This window comes from Lipophrys pholis (genome assembly GCF_963383615.2).
Source record: "Lipophrys pholis genome assembly, chromosome: 6".
Taxonomy (NCBI): domain Eukaryota; kingdom Metazoa; phylum Chordata; class Actinopteri; order Blenniiformes; family Blenniidae; genus Lipophrys; species Lipophrys pholis.
Genome location: NC_137629.1, coordinates 26299770 through 26321324, shown reverse-complemented (window position 1 = coordinate 26321324; position 21555 = coordinate 26299770). Strand labels below are relative to the sequence as shown.

At 39.9% G+C, this 21555-nt stretch overlaps 2 protein-coding genes across 3 annotated transcripts in view; one reads left to right on the top strand and one right to left on the bottom strand.

The window, feature by feature from the left end:
- Window positions 1-472: 472 nt before the first annotated feature.
- On the bottom strand, window positions 473-12208 carry hrh2a (histamine receptor H2a; the record flags this gene model as incomplete). 2 transcript variants are annotated; one of them, XM_080466402.1, is made up of 5 exons in its annotated part: window positions 473-1070; window positions 2209-2369; window positions 3377-3548; window positions 3698-5236; window positions 12160-12208. In XM_080466402.1, 3 exons carry the CDS (start codon window positions 4701-4703, stop codon window positions 2357-2359), a joined length of 1191 nt encoding a protein of 396 aa, XP_080322528.1. In that variant the 3' UTR covers window positions 473-1070; window positions 2209-2356. The 2 variants fall into 2 exon arrangements, with proteins under 2 accessions (XP_080322528.1, XP_080322529.1); XM_080466403.1 differs by lacking the exon at window positions 12160-12208 and having other exon boundaries at window positions 3377-3544; window positions 3698-4703.
- A 2552-nt stretch (window positions 12209-14760) lies between these two features.
- Window positions 14761-21555, top strand: part of dock2 (dedicator of cytokinesis 2) — a 101011-nt gene continuing 94216 nt past the window's right edge. The window contains exons 1-10 of the mRNA XM_080465242.1: window positions 14761-14965; window positions 16843-16926; window positions 17222-17262; window positions 17514-17569; window positions 17659-17755; window positions 17845-17993; window positions 18137-18272; window positions 19564-19721; window positions 21105-21186; window positions 21337-21472. Coding sequence (XP_080321368.1) covers window positions 14923-14965; window positions 16843-16926; window positions 17222-17262; window positions 17514-17569; window positions 17659-17755; window positions 17845-17993; window positions 18137-18272; window positions 19564-19721; window positions 21105-21186; window positions 21337-21472 — 982 coding nt within the window. The 5' untranslated portion in view covers window positions 14761-14922. The remainder of the gene's footprint in view (window positions 14966-16842; window positions 16927-17221; window positions 17263-17513; window positions 17570-17658; window positions 17756-17844; window positions 17994-18136; window positions 18273-19563; window positions 19722-21104; window positions 21187-21336; window positions 21473-21555) is intronic.

Sequence of the window (21555 nt, the reverse complement as noted above, 5' to 3'; positions counted from 1 at the left end):
GCTATAATTGTCTATCCATCTTCTTTACTGCTTTATCCAATGCAAGGCGTGGGGCAGGCTATCACAAGGCTAATGTAGAGGAAGAGACCATTACACTCCCACAGGTAATTTCTGATGCACCAATTAACCTTAAATGCATGTTTTTGGACTTTGACCGTACCCAGAGAAAATGCATGCGTACACTGAAAACCTCGCACACACAAGGTTTTCTGAACTGGGAAAAACAACAACAAAAATGGTAACAATAATAAGAATAATAGTAATAATAGTAATAATAATAATAGGAAGGGTTTAAAAGTGCTCACCACACACACATTTCTTTCGACACACCACATGATAAAGCCTCTGCTCAACAGTCTGTCGAGCCCCGAACGAAAGTGGAAAGTTTTACATTATTTATTGAAGCTGCTGTACTTGTTTTTTTTTTCATTTGAAAAAGAATGGTGAATAATATCCTTTTTTTTTTTTTTTTAAGTTTTCAGGTACATACATGGGATATTTAAATACATTACAGTCTTACACCATGCACCTTATAGCATTTGCAAATGATCAAACGTAAAACATCAGAAGCGACCTTACATTCTTCATAAGCATGCTAAACATTTGGAGGTCACACATGTCACAACACAAGGATCCTTGTAAAAATAAAAACGTATCCTGGCTTATAGTCTCTGCTTATATTTAAAATAAAGGTCAATTTACTTTGTAGAGATTCAAAATGTGGTACTTTGTGATTCCACTGGAGCGCGCTCTTGAGTCATGAAAAATGGCCATTAGTTTATGATCTTGATGGGGAAACCAGCAAAGTGGCCGGTATCATTCAGTCCTGCAGAGCATCAGTCAGCGCCAAAGCATTTCAGCACCATATGTTACCCAATGTGCTGCTTGGTTGCAGTGTTCTGATTGAGTTAGACAACACTGAGTTTATCCTGCATTCAGAGAAAAGCATCATCTCTCTTGGAGGGTGGCGAGCGGCTGGCCGTGCAGTTGATTCTCGAGGATGAGGAACGGCAGGGTTGCTGTGATCCTACTTTCTCTGATTTCTGTTGGTTGACTGTGGCGAGGGATTTCTGAGTAGCACACAAATTAAAAGGTATCATAAGGGTTTTGCTCTATTCACATGTCTTATATTTGCAGTAGCAAAAATAATCATTCATTTAAACAACTTCACCAGATAGTCTTCAGTTTATTGCAGCACCAATCACAGGGTGCACGGTTAACCAATGACTTTTCAGCAGTAGTGGTGCTGGGAAGGAAACCATTGTATTTACACAACACAGTATTGTATCTTAATTACTGTATGGAGAAACACACCAGCAAGTGTGTGTGTCTCTGTGTGTGTGTGTATATATATATATATATATATATGTTCGTCAGAATATTATTTTTTTTAGAATTTATTAGGATTGTTTAATAAACAGTGAGAGAATGTTTATTTTACCTACTTCATCTGGTAAAATAATTTAACTTAAAATAGGGATGGACGTATTATGTGTGTGCATGCATGTATACCTGTGTGGGGGATGATTTTTCTCCGTTTAGTTTCCTTTTGGCTGCTTGCTGTTGGTTTTAATGCTGGCCGACATCATACGTCGTGTTGTTTGATGGTAAACTTGTTTTTAATTTCTAACCATTACAAGACGGCAAAAAACAAAAAATTAAATCCCATCCTGGGTAATTAATCATATTAATCATACTATGTATTAAAAACAAACTTAAAAATCTCAAGTCTCAACACTGACTGTGAGTGGGCGTTAGTGTGCTGCAGTGCTGTTTTAATGGACATCCTGCACAATCCATAGATTCATATAAAGGAATACATAACGGTTATTTATTTAGAAAATTAGTATACACACGCACGCACACACACACACACACACACACACACACACACACACACACACACACACACACACACACACACACACACACACACACACACACACACACACACACACACACACACACACACAGCTGATTGGCCGGTACTGTGCACAGAATGCAAACAAAGAAATGAAATCAGGATGTGAACTGGATAATGTATCTCTGCTGTGCTGAAAGCAGATTTCTTGGCCTAATAAGCATATTGCCATATGGCCTGATGCACCGTGGATGACACAGCTAGGATCTGCATGTCACAGTTCATTTGTTTTGAGCCAGACATGATGTGTGTGGGCTATAGGGAGGTTAGCATGTAAATCCACTTACTTGGTGTTTTATAGGTCTTTCTGTTGTGGCACTAAGGACATCCAAATGGGGGCAATAGGTTTCTGTCCATCGTTTTCCTGTCTGCTGCTCATGTTCCTCTGGCTGATGTATTCTGGTTCTGGCTTGTGTAGTGAGCACAGTTTCCTCCTCATAGGCACAGGCTCAACATGACCAGGGATCATTGAAAACAGTAAAAGACAAAACAAATCAGTGTGATTGTACAGTCTTCTGAGTTATTATATGTTATCCAAAAATATATGACATGAAAGCAGAAGACCCACTTACAAAGAATGTCTATCATGACATTGCATTTTGTGTCTATGTTGCCCCTTTGTGAAGGAAAACAAATCTGACAGCAGTGGTATCCACTTCTATACATTAGTTTCTGTCTTAATTAACCACAGAAGTAACACACAAGTTTTCCGACTGACAGTTATAAATCATATATATTTTTTACACAAAATTTCAACACACTGAACAACTGGTGTGGAAAATGTAAAATGTGGTTTACAAAGTGGGGTTGAAATAGTGTAAAGAGATGCTTTTTATCATTAGATGCGTAAGTCCGGCTCTCTTTAGTTCTCAGTTCTGCGTTTGACAGTGTTCAATCTTGAACTAACCCTCATCCGACCGTAACGTCTGTCATTTTAACACAAAGCTGCACTCGCACAGCCCACATAATACACAATACCTGTCTGCTACTACTTGTTAGTAGCTGTTTTTCCGCTGATCATTTTGTGTCATTTGTTCATAGACACTGATGGCTTTTATACTAAATATTGTGAATGTGTAAAGCGGCTTCCCCCAACTAACTGATGTAACTTCAGTTGAGCTTAATGAGTGAATTGCTAATTAGACTGACTGGCACAGTGCTGACAGCTCAGATAAGTCACGGCAATACTTCAGTAACACTATTTATGCCACATTCAGATGAGCCTAAGTCATGGAGACAGTTTAAAGTGACAAAATTATTGCTTCTGCAATAAACAAGCAATTGTTTTCCTATTGCATTTTTGTTACCTGCTCAACACAGGTCACATTAGAAACTATGTTTTATGAAAAATGTTAACCACCTTGTTATCACCTTTTATAAAAAACAAAAACAAAACAGGAGCAAGACACATTTGTGAAAAGTTTATCATCAATTTCAGCCTGAGCATCAATTTACCTTCCATTGCCGTTGACATCTGTGGCAGCAGATGTGCCATTTGCAAACTGGATAGCAGTGGCTTTCCTGCAATTCACTTCCTGAAGGATGGGGTTTTGATCTGTTTGTCCAGCCCTGCAGGTGACGGGGGTGTGGCCACACAGCAAGGTCATCTCTGTGACCTGATTCCTGCCTGTGATGTTCAGAGATAAAAAAAATAAATAAAAATATTGTACTGCTGATAACAACAAACAACTTTTACAAACTTTTGTTGTGCATAAATACATTTCATTTCTTAAATGCAATGGATTCCTGAATTAAAAGTGCGGCTTGCACTTTTACCTGCATTTATATTGGGAGTGGGTTGTTGGCTCCTCCAGCTATTGTAAGAATGCCATCGGCATCGCAGCAGATGTGTGTAGGCCGACCTGAAGTCCCTGTTGAGAGCGCCGTAGAGGATCGGGTTGATGGCTGAGTTTGCATAACCCAGCCACAACACGATGGAGAATTCTGGTAGTTTGCATGGGTCCGGATGCTCCTTTAGGCCCAGCACGGTGAATAGGATAAAGTAAGGTAACCAACACACAACAAAAGCTCCAATCACTGCTGCCAGTGTCACGGTGGCTTTGTGTTCTCTCAGAGCCACTGCTGTGATGCTGGACACCACCGTGGTCGTGGTGGAGGGATTGCTCCTGCAGTTGTAGCTGGTGACGCAAGTCGGCCGCGCACTAATCATGCGCTTGGCTTGTGCCCGTGCAATGCGTAGTATCCTGAGGTAGGTCCAGCACATCGTCACCAGGGGCAAGTAGAAGGTGAGGACAGAGTCGGTCAGTACGTACGGTATGTTCAGTTCAAACCGGCATCTCTTCTCTGAGGCCACAGGCCCGTAGTTCTGCACGGTCCCATTCACGGTGTTCCAGCCCATGTGGATGGGCAAGAAGGACACGGCGACGGATACAGTCCAGACACTCGCCAGTGCTACAGCAACTCTCCATGGCAACACCAGTGAGGCGTACCTGAGAGGCATGGTGACCGCCAGGTAGCGGTCAAGGCTGATAGTCAGTAGGGTGAGGATGGAGGCAGTGCACAGCATAACATCCATGGAGATGTAGAAGTTGCAGAAGATGGGGCCCAGCGGCCACTCCTCGCTGAACTGCAGGAGGGCCGAGAAGGGGAGGACCAGGAGGCCGAGCAGCAAGTCTGTCACCGCCAGCGACACGATGAAGCAGTTAGTGAGGCAGCGGAGGCGTCGGGAGGCGCAGACTGCCAGGCACACCAGCACATTACCTCCAACAGTCAGGAGGATGATGAGGGACAGAGTGACACCAAGCATTACTTTCCCCAACATTATTACGGCTGTTCATTGAAAACAGCTTGAAGAGATCGGGTCCAAAGCTTCAAGTGAACCAATTTTATATTTTTCTTAAAATCTTTTAATTAGGTGAACGTTACTTGATCTTAAAAATGTATACATTCAGACAATGACCTTCCACTTCTCACATAAAATGTCTGTTGCTTCCTATTTCTGAAGGGTGCACCGTCTCCTATATAGAATACTATCACATTTCGTATCTCCATGGTCAAATGCGCGGTTGAATCCTTCATCATTAATAGTTCCAGTAGTATCACTGTTCGTATTGTAGTCCTGAAGACGGGAAATCTTTCAACTCTCTTGACTACAATATACAAGCTATGATTCACAGCAGTTCTTCTTATGTCAGTGATGATGTAACATACCAACAGTATTTCTTCTTCTTCTTTTTTTTTTCTTCAGGAAAGCTCGTATTGAAAGTTGCATCTCAGCAGTGTGCTTTTAAACATCCATCTCAGGGAGTCATGGCATCGTGATCTTATCATCATTTCCCGAGGCTGCACTGCCACCTAGTGGACAAACAAGCATTATACAGTTAGTAACAAAGTGTAGTAACAAAGTTCTGCAGTTTTAGCTTTACATACTCATGCTCACACTGTCGGATCGTCCATTAAATAATGAGTTGTCATTTATAACATATCCTTGTGTGTGTAGTCAGTTAAATATTACTGCTCTCATAAGAACGTTTCTTTCTTCTTTTTTTTTCTTCTCTTTTTTAATATGGGTGGCTGCTAATTATGTTTCGGGCAAAAAATGAATATGGAACAAACACAACGAATTGGCTAATATCAAGCTTGTAAGCAAAATGCCAGTATTTTTCACTGATGTGTTCTTATCATCACTTTCTTATTGGGTTTATGAGTGTTTGCAACCTGGCTGCACATTATTGCACATATACTTAATTACTAAATATGTAAGCTATCTGTACCTCACTCTTTTTCTTACCATGTCTTCTGACTGCCTTTACTTGCACTCTCTTCATATAAATATCTACTTTCTCATTCTTATATTCTCAAAACTGCCTCATTGTATGTTTTTGCCAGCAGATGATGTGTCTACTGTATGTAAGACAACACAGAGAGTGAAACTCAACATGGATAAATTACAGTCTGTATTTATTGCTTGAAATTGTGGTAAATATTACATTTGCAGTTAATTCTAAAGTGTGCTTAGCTTTTAAGGCGATCTCATTATATTCATTACATTATAAAACTCCCAGCATTCAACCGTGTTCAAAGCTGTTGGTTTTATTTGAAGTCGAAAATAGTTTCATCTTTATCTTTTGACTAAAAATTGCAATGGATGTTCAGTTACGATCTGAATGTCATTGCTAATTGTCGAGCATTAATCTTGTGAATCCATGTTACAGTTTTGAAACATAACTTTTGTGTTTGTGCACATGTGCGTGCGTGCATGCACATGTGCACGTTCACACATCATGCAGCCGTTGTTTGTGTTTTATAGATTTAGTTTTACAGGTGATGGCATTTGGAAAGTTTAACCAGATAGTATGAATTACTCTGCAATTAGTGCATTTCTAAACTAAATCAGTGACCGACTTTAAATTCAGGCATGTCATTGAATAAAATGGGAAAATACCGTTTTTTTTGGTTGTTGTTGAATTAATAGAAAAACTTGTGACATGTCCTTGTGGTGGAAATGCTTGGTAATATCAGGCCTTTGAATAGTGAAGATTACATAATTTTAAATCTTCCTGCTGTAAAGGAGATTGTGGCTTTGCTCGACTCGGTTCAGGGTTGAACATTTAGATAACAAGATAGAAAGAGGGAGTGAGGCGATCACAGATGGACACTGTGCTTCACATAGAAACAAGAAAAACTACATAAGCTCAGTTTTTATTTATTTATTTATTTATTATTTCACTCTGGTTTCAGAGAAATCACTTCAGTCCCTATTTTTTTAACTTTTCCAACTTTCACTTCTCAACTGTCGCCCACTCGCTGCTTTGAACTCCATCTGGTGCGCTGATAACGCTGCCACTAACATTTGAAGTGCCGTTAACAAACGTTCATGACATCTGAGCACTACCTGACTCACACACGCGCCACGTATTTCAGCAGTTTATCATCAAAATATCTCTCTCTCTCTCTCTCTCTCTCGCTCTCTCATACATCATTCAAATGACTTACTTTTTAATTTTGTTTTTATTTACCAGTGCCATGACATTGTGTAAACCATAGAGTCATTGGAAAGTCACACATCAATATATCATATAGCATAAATCAATATTGAGAAGGATGAAATGTCCTGTATTCAAGATAATACAATAATTTCTTCTTCTATGAATATTGTGCTACTTATTTTCCTTATTTTAAACTTCTCAAGAGTTTTCCCTCATGGACAACGGTCTCTGTATATATGATTGAACAAGTGCACTTGTAGCCTTCCATGGACACACTAAAGTGATGAAACTATGTCTTAGTAATGGATTTTGAGGACTGTAATGGATTCGAATGACTGCTGAGTGCTCTTCTTTTTCTGCAGGATGTGAAGGCTGCAGTCCTTTGAGAAGTTTTCCACTGAAGAACTTTGGTTCTCGTTTACAAAAAAAGAGCAAAGCGTTGCGTGGATTTGTGATTTCGATGACTGTGCTTGAAGGGCTCATCATAGGGGTGTTGTTTTTGTGTTCATCTGAGGTGACACTGAGCAAACAGAACGGTTCGTCTCTTGCACTGGTCTTTCTTCCAGCATGAGGAAGATGCAGATGAGCTGGAACGCCATCATGCCTCATGTTCCACAATCACTAAGTGGTCCAGTAAAAAGAGACCAATTTGGATCTTAAGATGAAAGTCAGACAGTATCGCATTTGGAGCAGTGGCTTTTCGCCAGACAAGGGCTCATCTCGCAGATGAGTAATGGAGTTATTTACATCTCAGAGGGGACTTGCTGACTAAATTGTGAGTTTCTCCATATACCCAGTGATCTTTTTTTTACACCAGCACCAGATGTGTCTTATTAGAAATGAAAGGATGAGCAATATCTGTTTTTGTGACTCCCAAAGAGCAATCAATGTAATCGCATCTATCGTCACCAATTCCAAGTAGCATATTAGAATTTCTTTACCCTCCTGAAATGTCAACAGGGTTTAAAATTAACTTTTCTATCAGGCAATCACAGATTAGTCAGTGATCCAGGAAGGAGCCCTTTCATTGAGGCACTTGTTTCATGTTATTTTCAGGAGCTGTGACTATTTCGTCACATGACACAGCTCTTGTTTTGTGTTTGCTGCTGAACTCAAGAGAGGAAATGAAGGACTAATGAAAGAAGCCTCAGCAGATTCTGAATGAGGCAACAAAAATGTTGCACTCGTATATCTCACAACTCCATCCATCCATCCATCCATCCATCCATCCATCCATCCATCCATCCATCCATCCATCTTTTAATGCCTATATAGAGCTTCCCGTCCATGGAGGCATCAGAGACGCCCCCATGACTTCTGTGTCACCTTCCAATCAGGTTTCTCCAGTCCCTTCAGAAACAGTTCTATTGAAAACAATCTAAGTTGAAGCTATCTTGGAAAAAGAGGCAGAATAATTAATTCATTGCACATTTTCTCACAATTCTACAGCCATAAAATCTAAATAAATACAGGCATCGTCAAAATAAAAGGGGGGAAATGAACGAGGAGCTACTACAGCTACTATGTAAAGTGGATAACTTTAAAATAACTTTGGTCGTGACATTTAAAGATATAAAAACTTACTTTAGTGTGAGATTGTTTTCACCTTAAAATGTAGTTCACATCTTTTGAAGCCAAATAAATGTTATCTGTGTCCGCTCCTCTATCTCGTCAAAATTCAACCACGATTCCATTTTTTCTTTTATTGAATAGAGTTAAATTAAGTCTGGTTGCAACTCTGAATGTTTTCTTTTCTCCTCCCTGTGGTTCAAGTTAAAAGACCTTTCTGACACCGTACATTGTTTCATATCCGTTAGTGGTGCATGTGCCTCAAAGGCATATTTATGGTATTCAAAAGCAGCAGTAGTAATAGATGACACCTCACATTGTAGTATTGAATTAGAATTCACAACCACATGAACATCCTGTCGGTACATTGACACATGCAACTTTCTAAAGCAGTGTGTCTTGCTTGACTATATTTACACTGCAAACTGTAATTTCTTTTCTCGAAATCAACCATCATGTGTCGTTGTGAGTTTGGCCGATAATCTATCTGACTGACAAGTTTAGTAGTGATTTGTCAACAGCAGCTGGGAGCTCTATTTTACAATTTCTACTTGGCAAGGGGTAGATTGATTTCAAAGTCTGCAGAGTCTCCGTGTGCATTTTTTTTTTTATTACACATTTCGAAACAAAAGAAAAAACTTAAGTGACATCCTCCAACGTAATGCAATCGGATCATAATATATTCTATCTGAGTGTCAACTACTTAGCTTTCTAACTCCTTCTGCTTCTTCGAAAGATTCGCAGATTTCAAAACGAGTGAGGTTGAATGTGCACATCTGTCTTCCTGTCGGCCTTGGCTTTTGTCCTTGAAACCCAGAGGGAGAGAGACAACAGAGCGAGGTACGTGGTCTGAGACAGAGGGGTTGCTTGGTAACAGTTGTATGATCTGACCACTAGAAGGAGGCTGTGAAAGTGTGAAAACGAAACACACCGTGTGACAGACGAGTCTGCAGACAGACAGCAGGGTCAGGCACATGAAATATGTATAGGCACTGACAGCGTGCATTGCAGAAACATGCATGCATAAAGAGGCTCTGGCCACATGGGGATCATTGATTAGCTCTGAATGTCAGCTTTGACCTCAGTTGCACTTTTGTTACGTTTACGTTGCAACCCACAAAGCGTGCGTCACCGAACGGAATGTCTGTGTAATTTGTAAAGAAAGAACTTGCTCACAGGCAGAGTCAACAAATGTACTGTCACGCCTCACACTTGCACCACCAGCAACTCCTCAGACGGGCGACTTTGTTCTCAACTTCTTCGCACTGCAAGTCTGTTTCCTGTCCATTCTCTGACAAACAAACCACAGCCTCTTTACATTATTAGTGGCTTGTTGCTTTCACTTCTTTGCATGTATCCACACACGGGTTAACTCTCCAGTCTGAGCTCCACGAGGTGTCTGTGTCGATGTAAAGTCACAGTTGGCTGAGAAAGGTGGATTAAAACGAGGAAAGACAAGAACAATAAGTTAAAATAAACCCGTGAAGAAATAAGTCTGACAGCTGCTAGAAAGATTATAGTAACTTGATGGAAACCATCTCAGATACTGATTGTCACCTTTTTTTTAGATATGGTATATTTGTAATTGTCCACAGGGCCACCATCACTTAGCTTGTGTTGAATTTATTATAATTAAAAATGGGTGTATTATTCAGGGTGTTTTTATGAAACTTTGTAAAATATTCAATATATATTTGGTATTTAAAAAAAAAAGGCCCAAATGCCTTTAGATATGATTATCACCTGTTTGGTGCTGCGTAGTTTTCCAGGCAGACAAGCTCTTTACACTATTGCCATTTCCACGAAAAAAATGAATAAATAAAAAAAAATCCACAGTATCTCAAGCAGCGTCTCAAACAGATTCTTAGAAACTGGATTGAACGAGCAGACTTTTGGGGGAGAAATGTGCACAGACGGCAGATATTGTCAAGCAAGGAACTTGCAGGTTTTACTCTTTGGTCCAGGCGTCAAGTCATGACACAGACAGGCTGAGGAAATTGGAGAACACGCGCCTCATTCATTTATAAGGTCCCATTGGATTTGTTCAAGGGACGGGGGGGGGGGGGGGGGGGGACTGAAGAGGAAAAGAATCCAAGCTGCTTCAACTCCTGTGCGAAGAGTCTGCTGTCAGTCAAGAGTGGAGCTATCGCCTGCACCTGTTGGTTCACCATGTTCCATTAAGTTCAGAGTTACTGCAGCAGTCGGCCAGATTTTACAGAACGCCACGCTCCCGTCTGCTGAAAAGCTTTATGAAGACAGGGATTTCCTTTAGCTGCGTGACTTTCCGTCCGTCTACAGTGTCTAATCTTCTTCGAGCTGCTTTGTTGACCATCATGTTGAGCTCTGATAAACAGGTAATTAGCCTGACATCCGCATTGTAGAGAATCTGTGGGCTGTTGTCAGGAGGAAGATGAAAAATGCCATGAAATAATTTTTTTGGTGTAAGATAATGTCCGTTCGTTCTCCTGTAGGCCGTAAGAGTCCATTAAAGACTCTCGCTGGAAAACGGATGGCACAGTTGAAAGCCGGGTTGACTGTTCATATCAAGCAATTTCTGAGCGAGATGGTTATGATCAGAGTTTTGGAAGCAGAAAATCAGAAATGAGGGATATTACTTAGCAAAGCGTCTTTATTAGGCAAATGGACTCCCCATAATAATATTGCTATTTCTATTTTAATGACAAGTTCTTCTTGGCCTATTTGCAAATCTATTATTTCCATTGTGTGTTACATCGTGTGATGGCCTCAGCAAGGAAGTCTCCCCTTTTGTTAAGATTTGAGGATGTTCTTTCATTTTCTCTCTCGCTCTCTCTCTCTCTCTCTCTCTCTCTCTCTCTCTCTCTGTTCATCACATGTCTGTTCCTATTTTTTCAAGAGTAGTGAAGAGCGAAGGAAAGTGAAAGTTCACCGAACTGGTGCAGCATAAATTATCGCTTTTGTTTCCCAACATTTGCACATGGACAGAATCATCTCCATTCATTCATTCTTTATCTGTCCAACTTGAGGTTACAGGGTGCGAGAGCTGACTTTGCGTTAAAGAAGGGTACAGCCTGAACAGGACACCAGTCTGACAGTCACACTCACATTCACACCTATAGTCACTTTAGAGATGAAAGGAACCGAAGCCCAACCCGGGGGACCCCCCCCCCCCCTCTCTTTCTCTCCTTTTTTTTATTTTATTTTATCATTGTGAATAGTTCACAAGCTCTCACCAGAACAAGCTCTCAGTTGAACTCTCCCAAATCCCACAGCTGTGAAAATGAGTTCAAGCTGTCACATTTGCAACTAAGGAAAGAAATAGTTTCTCAACAACTGAGTTGACAAACTGCTGGGTCTTCTGAAGCAAAATATCAACAAGCTGACATGATGAACATCTACACACAACCTGCTTCTTTATCAGTGACGACCTTTTAAAGTTCAAATAGAGGAAGACTCATGAAGCGGGAATCAAAAAGAAATTAAATCAAACTGCATTGACTGTACCGTTAATCAAACGCAGGATTATTGACATTGACAAAATTGGGAGTTTCTCACGTTTTTAGTTAAGTGATCGCTTTTCCTGCTTAACTCTTGCAATGCAGGCCCATCTATTATCTTATCAAAGAATATGCTGTCGCTCAAAAAGAAACTATTGTTTGATCTGTGTCTCCAAACAGTAAATTTAAAGTTCGTATCATATTAGACTGCATGTATAAAAATACAATTCAATTATTAACTCACCTCAGTGCTGCTGCTTCGATCTCTGTGGCAAGTGTGTCTGCCTGCGACTGTGCTGTTCCTGCTCTCACTCTCTCTCTCCCTCTCCCTCTCTCTCTCTCTCTCTCCCTCTCTCTCTCTCTCTCTCTCTCCCTCTCTCTCTCTGTCCTCATTCATGTACATTTTTTCCCTCCATTTCGCCATTGTTATTATTGTTATTACTTGGTACTCATTACTCCAGGGAAATTTGATTAGAAATTTTTTCTTTTTTTTAATTGCCCTAAAAAATCTCTTGTCTTCTAACATGCATGTGGCAGCTGCCGCTACAAAGCACACTCTCCAACAAATTGATCCCTGATGGTGGCTGCATTTACTTGAATGATTCAATCAACCTGCTGCATTCAGGCCTAACAATGAAATTCAGACAAACATTTCCGGTTTGTCTTTAGTGAAACATCAGGAGACAGGTATGCATTGTTTATTGCTCTGAAGGGCTCTTTATTGCTCTTTTCCTTTTCACATATCATGCTGACAATGCTTCATTCTCTTTCATAATATATAGACAAGCCTTTAAGTGAGCTTTAAGGGCGGATGGCCGGATAAATCCTTGAGAATTGGCAACAGTCGGGCTGAAATGATGCCGATGACCCCACAGGTGAGAACGATTTCTAAATCTATCTTTCTATTTCTAATGCATTTTTCTTTTACTTGGGCTTTTTTATTTATATTTCACGTGCTTGCCTTTGGTTCTCAATGTCTTTCATTCATATATTTTGTGGTGCAGAATTTGTTCATCGTATCTTTATTTGATCTTTTTAAATAAATGTACTTTCTGTCTTAAGAGCATGTTTTTTTTTTTTTTATTTCTTCAAATTTGTCACTTTCTTTTGTTTTCCTCAGACACTTTTAGTCCCTAGTCATTTCTTCTTGTGTGTTCTAGTAACAAGGCTCCAGTTTTTCTATTTCTTTTTTTTCCCTCACCATGTGTAGTAGCTCATCGTTCTTTTCCCCTGATTCATTGTTCTGCTGTTCTCCCTTTCTTTCCTCAGTTATATGCTTTGCTTTTCTCACCCTCTCCTGCTCCCACACTCAAACTCCCTTTCCCATGTCGATGTGACAATACATAATGATTAGGTTTCTCTCAGAGTTAAATCTACTGCATGTTGATGAGCTCTGTCTCCTGGTGTGTTTCCATAACGACACAGATTCCAGACTATATTCTGATAATTTCAACATGGCGAAGAGCACATGGTCAGACCTGCGAGCCGGACGGCGCCTCTTGACTGTTTGTTCACCATGTGGGACCTATTTTAAATGGAGACAGAGTTGGTTGGCGCTTTGACACCTCATATCCTGTGTTCCTGTCCAATCTAGCGTTAGTTTGACAAAAATGAATCAATCAATCAATCAATGAATGAAATTCATTAGTTCAGGCAGTGTGCAGTGGTAAGTTGAAATCCATTAGCATTGTAATATGAAAATAATCATTTGATGTAGACCACAGTGCCATATCAAGATCAGTAATCACTTTAGAATATGATGTATCCTGATAAGATTAAGACTTGATAAGTTTCACTGGCCATTGCCAGTAAATTAGAAAGCAAAGGAGATAAAAGTGAAAACTGTAGCACCCCCTTCTGGATTTTCAAGAGGAACACATTATTTATATTAAAGAAAACCCTGCATTTTTTTTTTTTTGCTTTTCATACTTTGGCCACAATTAAACACATTCAAGGCTAATTGAAGCGAGAATATATTGATGGAGAATGCTAATGATGTTGGAGGAGAGAAGAAATAGAACTGCTTAAAGGTAAAAGGAGATATTTGCATTCTTTAGGACAGGTTTAAACTCGGGTATGGAAACAAAAGCATCAACTGTCACATACAGTAATTGCTAGTCTACATCAAATGTGTCACTAAATGTTTGTAGAGGGTTCAGGGGGATGCCATGGTGTGTGTGTGTGTGTGTGTGTGTGTGTGTGTGTGTGTGTGTGTGTGTGTGTGTGTGTGTGTGTGTGTGTGTGTGTGTGTGTGTGTGTGTGTGTGTGTGTGTGTGTGTGTGTGTGTGTGTGTGTGTGTGTGTGTGTGTGTGTGTGTGTGTGAACTGTTACAGAGGTGAGTTGAGATCAACTATAAATGAACCAAACATCAAGTCTTTCCTTTGACGGTTCATCCTCTTTTGATTACTTTTGATGTCGCAGGCTTCAGTGGTGCTGCTCAAAGGGAAACGATTACAGTGAGCGGTGAGGAATGCCAGTGTGAGCAGCCAGACTATCGATTTAAATCTTTCACGTTTGACTGATTTCATAAAGATGCATCAAATCTGTGTGAAACTGGGCCCTTTTGTTTTTTTTTAGTAGAAACCACATGTACCTTTTCTTTCTATGTTATTTTACAGCATGTGTACAGGAGCAACAACACTTCAGCAATCAAGCCACTTTTTATCCTCTTCAGAAAATGAACCGCAACTATTAGTCTCTACATTATTAGCACAGCCAGTAAAGATATACACTGGTTTTATATGAACAAAGTGAAGGTTTTACACTGTGCACAGGTCTGCAGGCTCTGTGGGAGTCCACCTTGCTATACTCACCCACTTCCTCTTAACCGCTTGAAGGCAGGAAGAGAGAAGAGACAGAAGAGGAAGAGAGGCAAAGGGGGTGGGTTTACAGTTTTCATTTAGAGTCAAAATACAGAAGTAAGACGTTGGGAGGAGAGAGAATAGATTTAAGGTCAGAAAGCGAGATTCTGCCACTGGAAAAGTGGGCTTCAAAACTACATGCCGGCATGGCTCCTTGGACGAGGACGTCCTCAGAGCGATACGGAGTTGGTACGTCAAACATGCTGTTTGCATTTTTTCTTTGAGTCTGTGTGCATGACTGCATGTTGCTTTGCTGTTTCAGTGTCATTGCAAACTGCCTGTGCCATGAATCAAAATGAGAAGAAAAAAACAAACACACAGCAGCTCATCACTTCCTGCCTAACAGGATGTGAGCAGGTGCTACAGGCCTCCAACAACGTTAAGATCGAAACATCAGTTTTAATCCCCGCGGAGAAACAAAGCTTATAATCACATCCATCATTTAACTTCAGTGCTTTGAAACTCATGATCGCTACCACTGAATGGGAGATGAAATTGTCATCTGATGAAAAAAGAGAACCTGTCAGCTGGTTTCTATGCATTAAACATTATGCAGTAAATGGATATTGAAGCTTCAAGATAAGTTACTCCCGAAGTTCCTTGAAATTTATATATATATATATATTTTTTTTTTTTCAATTGAAGTTTGATTTTGGTCAGGAAGCAAATTATCAACCATGCAATCACAACCTCTCATTGAACTCTGGAGTGGACGGGGGTTTACAATGGCGAGTGTTGCCTCTGGAGATGCAGTGCTATCACAAATTTGGTGACGAGACACATGTGATACATATGGACTGCAAAAAACCCCAAACAAAACCCAAAACAGACCCTGAAATCTGCGGCTGTCACTGATTCCCTCAGTTACATTCAACAACTCGTGGCATATAAGTGGCAGAGTATAAATGGTGACAATGGAAGATGGTACTTATCCTTTGTAGTTACAGTGTTTACACTGTTTACACCTTAACACTGACAAAAGGTCAACACCAGACCTCATCTCGGAACAATACTCACATTTAATATGTATTTTATTTAGGGCAAATATCTTCCTGGTCCGTGTCAGACTACAACACAGGAAGTAAAGGGAGGAGGAAGGGCACACGTTTAAAGCCGTTTAGTTCAGTAGTGTAAAAAGTGCTTGTTTAAAAAAAGTCAAATAATACAGACAATGTAATAAAGTGATTCTGTACCTCATGTCACTCTAGTTTAGTTTCCAGAGCAGTGTCAGATTAATGTTATGTACAAAATAATCCACAAATGATTTGCCGCTTTTCTCACAGTGATAAAAGTCCCTTTCTTTTCTCGCTGTCATTTTATAGCTGCTATAAATATCTAATGTTTAAAACATTTCTTACACAAATTAAATGGACCAAATCTGCATGCAACAGCAGACAAAAAGGGAATGTAGCAGAAATAGAGTTTATAGGAACTGCCATGAGTGTCCTGCCCACTCTCTCTCTCTCTCTCTCTCTCTCTGCCGTGCAATTACTGTTATTTCTGCAATACGTGCTGCTATCAAAACTGCTACTGATGATTATTTTGATTAAATTATTAGAGTTTACAAGAAAAAAACAAACTTGAAATGGCAGTGAATTTAAAACTTTTTTCAGAATTTGCTGAAATCCTCAATTTGTTCCTTATTTTACCTTTAGTTGGTCATATCACGAAAAATATATTACCATAAGACATAAGAATAATCCTTCCATCCATCCATCCATCCATCCATCCATCCATCCATCCATCCATCCATCCATCCATCCATCCATAATGCAAATATAATTAGTTATCAGTTTAGTAAAAAGAGTATGTATGTGTGTATATGTATATATATAAGTGGCAGCACTTCCTGAGTAAAGTATAATAAACTTCGGTTAGATTTTGTATATGTTATTTATTAATATACATTTATAACATGTTGCATAGAACATTATAAGGCCACATGAATTCACTCTTAAAGCATAACACAATAGGCCTTCATACAAAGTGTTACTATTTTATAACCTTTTTTGTGTGCTTATGATATGATGCCTCATTATGGCATAACTAACTATATATTGCTTTAGTGAAGTGGAACTTTGCTGGACAAGGAGAAAAGCAACTTTCCCTGGAAGTGGGAGATACAGTCCACATCCAGGAGGTCTGCGATGGTAAGAACATTATGGCATTAAATATTGGAATCACATTACATTGTGTGTGTGTGTGTGTGTGTGTGTGTGTGTGTGTGTGTGTGTGTGTGTGTGTGTGTGTGTGTGTGTGTGTGTGTGTGTGTGTGTGTGTGTTTTCTAAAAGAAATTTCACAGAAGTATATTGTAAATATTAGTATGTGGTATATTCAAGTGTACAAATACTACATAGCTATCACTAAACCATGCAATCCTATTTCCTGCCTTGATTATTGCTCGATAGTGAGTTGACCCGGGTTTGGATTGGTTTGTCTTTCAGGGTGGTACCGAGGTTTTTTGACTCGGAACAAAGCTCAACGGGCAAGTTTCATGCATCATTTATCATTTTTCTTCCCTTTCATAATTATGCAGCACATTGTGTTGGTCTATCAAATGTAATCCCAATAAAATACGTTTACATTTGTGGTTGTATTTAGACAAAATGTGAAAGAGTTCAAGGGGAATCAATGCTTTTGTATAGCAGTCAGCTGACTTCAGTCAGTCTGTAGAACGTCTGTTCTAGTTTTGTGGAACATTGAGAAAACTTTTCCTCTACATTTCTTTATCACCAGGGAGTCTTCCCGGTCAGCTTCATCCATCTGAAAGAGGTCCTCATTGAGAAACGAGGGTGAGTTAAAAAAAAAAAAAAGAAGAGTGCTTTTATAAGGTGTTTGAATGAGTTTCCTTCTCATGCTTGTGTATTTTTGTGAACTGCAGAAATGACGAGGTGGTGATGTCTGCAGAGATGCCTCTGGTGAAGGAGGTGACCACCACGTTGAGGGAGTGGGGGAGCATATGGAAGCAGCTGTTTGTGGTATTTATAAACCACCTCACCATGCTCTGTTTGTGTTGCTGTATGTGCGGTTCTTCAGTTTATTTAACAACCTACAATTTCCTGCTCAGGTCAATAAAGAGGTGCGTGTGAAGCAGATCCAGAGGTTGATGTGGGAACTGATGGAGTGGCGCTCCCAGCTCCTGTCTGGCACCCTGCCGAGTGACGAATTCAAGGAGCTCAAGCAGAAAGTTACTTCCAAGATTGATTATGGCAACAAGTAAGTCTGCATATAATCGGTACTGACACGTGCTCATTGTTTATATCCTGTCTGCCAGTCAGACTTTTGTCAAACAATATCATTAACTACAGTATGTATCGATTAATCCTCCCAATGATCAATGCTGCCACTTCTTCCTCCAGGATCCTGGAGCTGGACCAGGTGGTTCGAGACGAGAATGGAAATATCTTGGACCCGGAGCGAGCCAGTGTCATCAGTCTCTTCAGGGCTCATGAGGAAGCCACTGCCAAGATCAATGAGCGCATCAAAGAGGAGCAGGTACAAGAGAGAAGGGAAGGATGGAGAGCGGCCGACAGAAAAAGTTTCTAATGAAACATTGATGTGGTGCCATTTGTTTCCCCGACATGTTTTATCGGCTCGTTGGACACTGCTTTGGTCTCTCAGCGCTTTACTAAGAACTTTTACTCAGAAGCAGCTTCAGTCAGTTGATATCGACATGCCGCTTGGAGCTGATCATTTGGGAATCTATATTACCTTCATGGAGAAATGCCTGCGCTCATATAAACTACACACAACACATAGAAAACAATTCATTTAATAGATTTTTTTTTTTTTGTAAAAAAATGCTTCTTTACAAAGAAACATATTGGAAAGAATTAATACTACATTTTTAAATAGGGCAACATTTGTAAGAAACATGCATTTGTGGGATGAGCAGCAGATTTGAATTTGTGGGATGTGCACATAAAAAAAAATTGCCAAATCTTTATTTTTCTGTTGACTATTGTTTGGTGGTGTCTGATGGATTGGATGACTGAGGTCTGAAACGACAAGATATATTTGCAAATATAACAATTTCGAGTCGATTCCACAAGTGTTCGGAGGGCTTGAATCAGATGACGATAAGGAACCTGACGTTTTATATAGAATATAAGAATAGTAATGACTCGGCTCTGCTGCTCATCCCACAAATGCACTTTGCTTACAATTATAAAAAGGAATAAACCGGTTTTCCAATGGTATAAAGTCCATTTTTGAGCACTGTTAAGGGAATAAGCACACTTACTTACTTACTTTTTAGGTTTTCACCTGAAAAATATCTTTTTTTTTTAATCAGTTAACTAAGACACAACAATATTTATATGTTGTCTCCATTTATATGTTGGGCTTTTCAACTCAAGGTGGCGAGGCGATGTTGAGAATAAGTAACCTACATTTTTACTCAAATTAAAAAGGATGGTTTAAATAATACTTGAGCCGCATAAAATTCACCACTTATGTCTCAAAGCTGGCCCAGATAAAAATGTACTTTCATAAAAATATGTTTAACTGCACTTCAATATCATTGTGAGCCTTTTTGCATTACTATTCAGCATTGCTTTACCAGTAGGAAGAGAATAAATGTAATACGACACTACTCCACTGTAGTTTTCTTCTTGCAGGCTGGAGCTGGCACATTTCAGAATAAATTACCACTTGTTATGAACTTTCAAAACCAGCCAACCAGATTAATTTGATCTTTGCCAAAAATTAACGCTTTTGGTTGGTATTGTACTCGGTTAATCCTCGCCCATTGTCATCCAGCAAGAAATAATATCCTCTCTTGCAGTCTGACATCCAGACAGACCACAGTGGGATCTCGGCTCGTATCCAGTCGTCTCCCACCCACAGCCTCTACGTCTTCGTCAGGAACTTTGTGTGTCGCATCGGGGAGGACTCTGAGCTCTTCATGTCCCTCTACGATCCCATCAAACAGACCATCATCAGGTGTCATGCATTCCTCTTCTCTTTGGATTCAGTCCCTGAACACGTTTTAGATGGTGGGGATTGCAAATAGATTGGAGGTTTAGTTATGTCAGGTGGATGGGGAGATTTCCAACTCTCTAGTTTCATGTCAGATATGAAATGTGTCTGATTTAACTTCCGTTTTTGTCCAAGCTTTTGATTATCTCCTCTTTTCTACACTTTATTTTGTGACTATGTCGACTCTCCAGGGACTGATAGGCAGAAAAACAACTATGAAAAGGAGAATAGAACTTATAATCTCTCTGAAACAACACTAAATCACCTTGAAATCACAATCTGACCTCCGTACTTCTCTGTCCCTGAACATGTATGCACACGTACTGCAGCGTACACAGACAATATTTCTACATGTCTATATGCCTCTCTTTCTCCTCTCCTCCTTTGTTGAGCCTCGCTAAGTTAGAACAATGGTATGACAAAAATAATTATACAGAAAATACAAATTATAGGGCAGCAGATACTGACTGGCAGCACTATGTGGGGCCTGACAGTGTTGATGTTAAGCCCTGCCACTCAATGTAATACTGGCTGTATCCATGTCTCAGCCAGTACAACTGGAAGCATTGCGATTGACCTGAATCAATCATCTTGTGTTAATTTTTTTTAATAATAACAATAATTATAATTATGATAATAATAATGTATTAGCTTCTTTTGACTTTTGTTTTGACCTTCATGTCACGTCAATTTGATTTCTTAAATCTTTAGCCTTTTATTTAAATTTTTTGTACTATCCATTTCAGACTGTTTGTCTCTATGCTGGAATAACCAGCAGATTATAGGGTTTTTCTTGTGTGGCAGCAGCTTTTAGGAAAGTATGAAGTTTGTCTACAGCTTTCATTCAGCCCACTGTACCCACCGACAGATTTGCTTTGTCTGCCTTTCTGTCTATCTTTCTATTCATCCTTATGTCAGTGCCTCGCTCATACTCGTGTGCCAGGAAAATGCCTGTGGGAATAGTGGGGTTGCATTTTTACCACTTCAATCAACTTAATTTTGTAACTCTACAGGGTGACATTAGTCGTTCACTGTGCTTGTCAGGACATGGCATCAAACAACAGAGCCTCCATGAAATTATTTAAAGTCACTTCCTTACACTGCACAAACTGGGTTCTTGTATATCAGCCAGGGTTTTTTTTTCTTTTTTTTTCTTGCTGCAGTGTACAATGTTGCTGCAGTATTTTATTTTGGCAAAAAGGAACGTATTGGCATAGAATAGTCATTAGTTGATAGTGGCTGCAGTTTGTGTTTGTATGTGACGATATTGCAATGATTATTGGTTTTGGATTATATAGTTATATTAAATGTATAACACATGTGTTTTGATGACTTACTTTAATACAGTGAGAACTACTTGGTTCGTTGGGGCAGCAAAGGTTTCCCCAAGGAGATCGACATGCTGAACAACCTGAAGGTTGTCTTTACAGTAAGTGACCACAGGAGGGCACTGGTGCGCTGTTTTTATAACTCCCAGAACTGCTCTGGAAAGGCTCACACTTCACTTCTTCCCCAACTTGTTTGAGTCACACTCCCTGTGCTTCTCTCTCTCACTGTGACCCCCGTCTGTATCTACCAGGACCTGGGGAACAAGGACTTGAACAGAGAGAAGATTTATCTGATCTGTCAGATCGTGAGATTGGGCAGGATGGACTTGAAAGAGGCAAACAACAAGAAGTTCACTCAGGGCCTGAGGAGACCTTTTGGAGTGGCAGGTACACCAGGAGGAGCCCGTCGCTTTGTTCTTTTCTTATTAACATTCTGGTGGTCGAGTGATGCAGAGTATTGAGTACGTCAC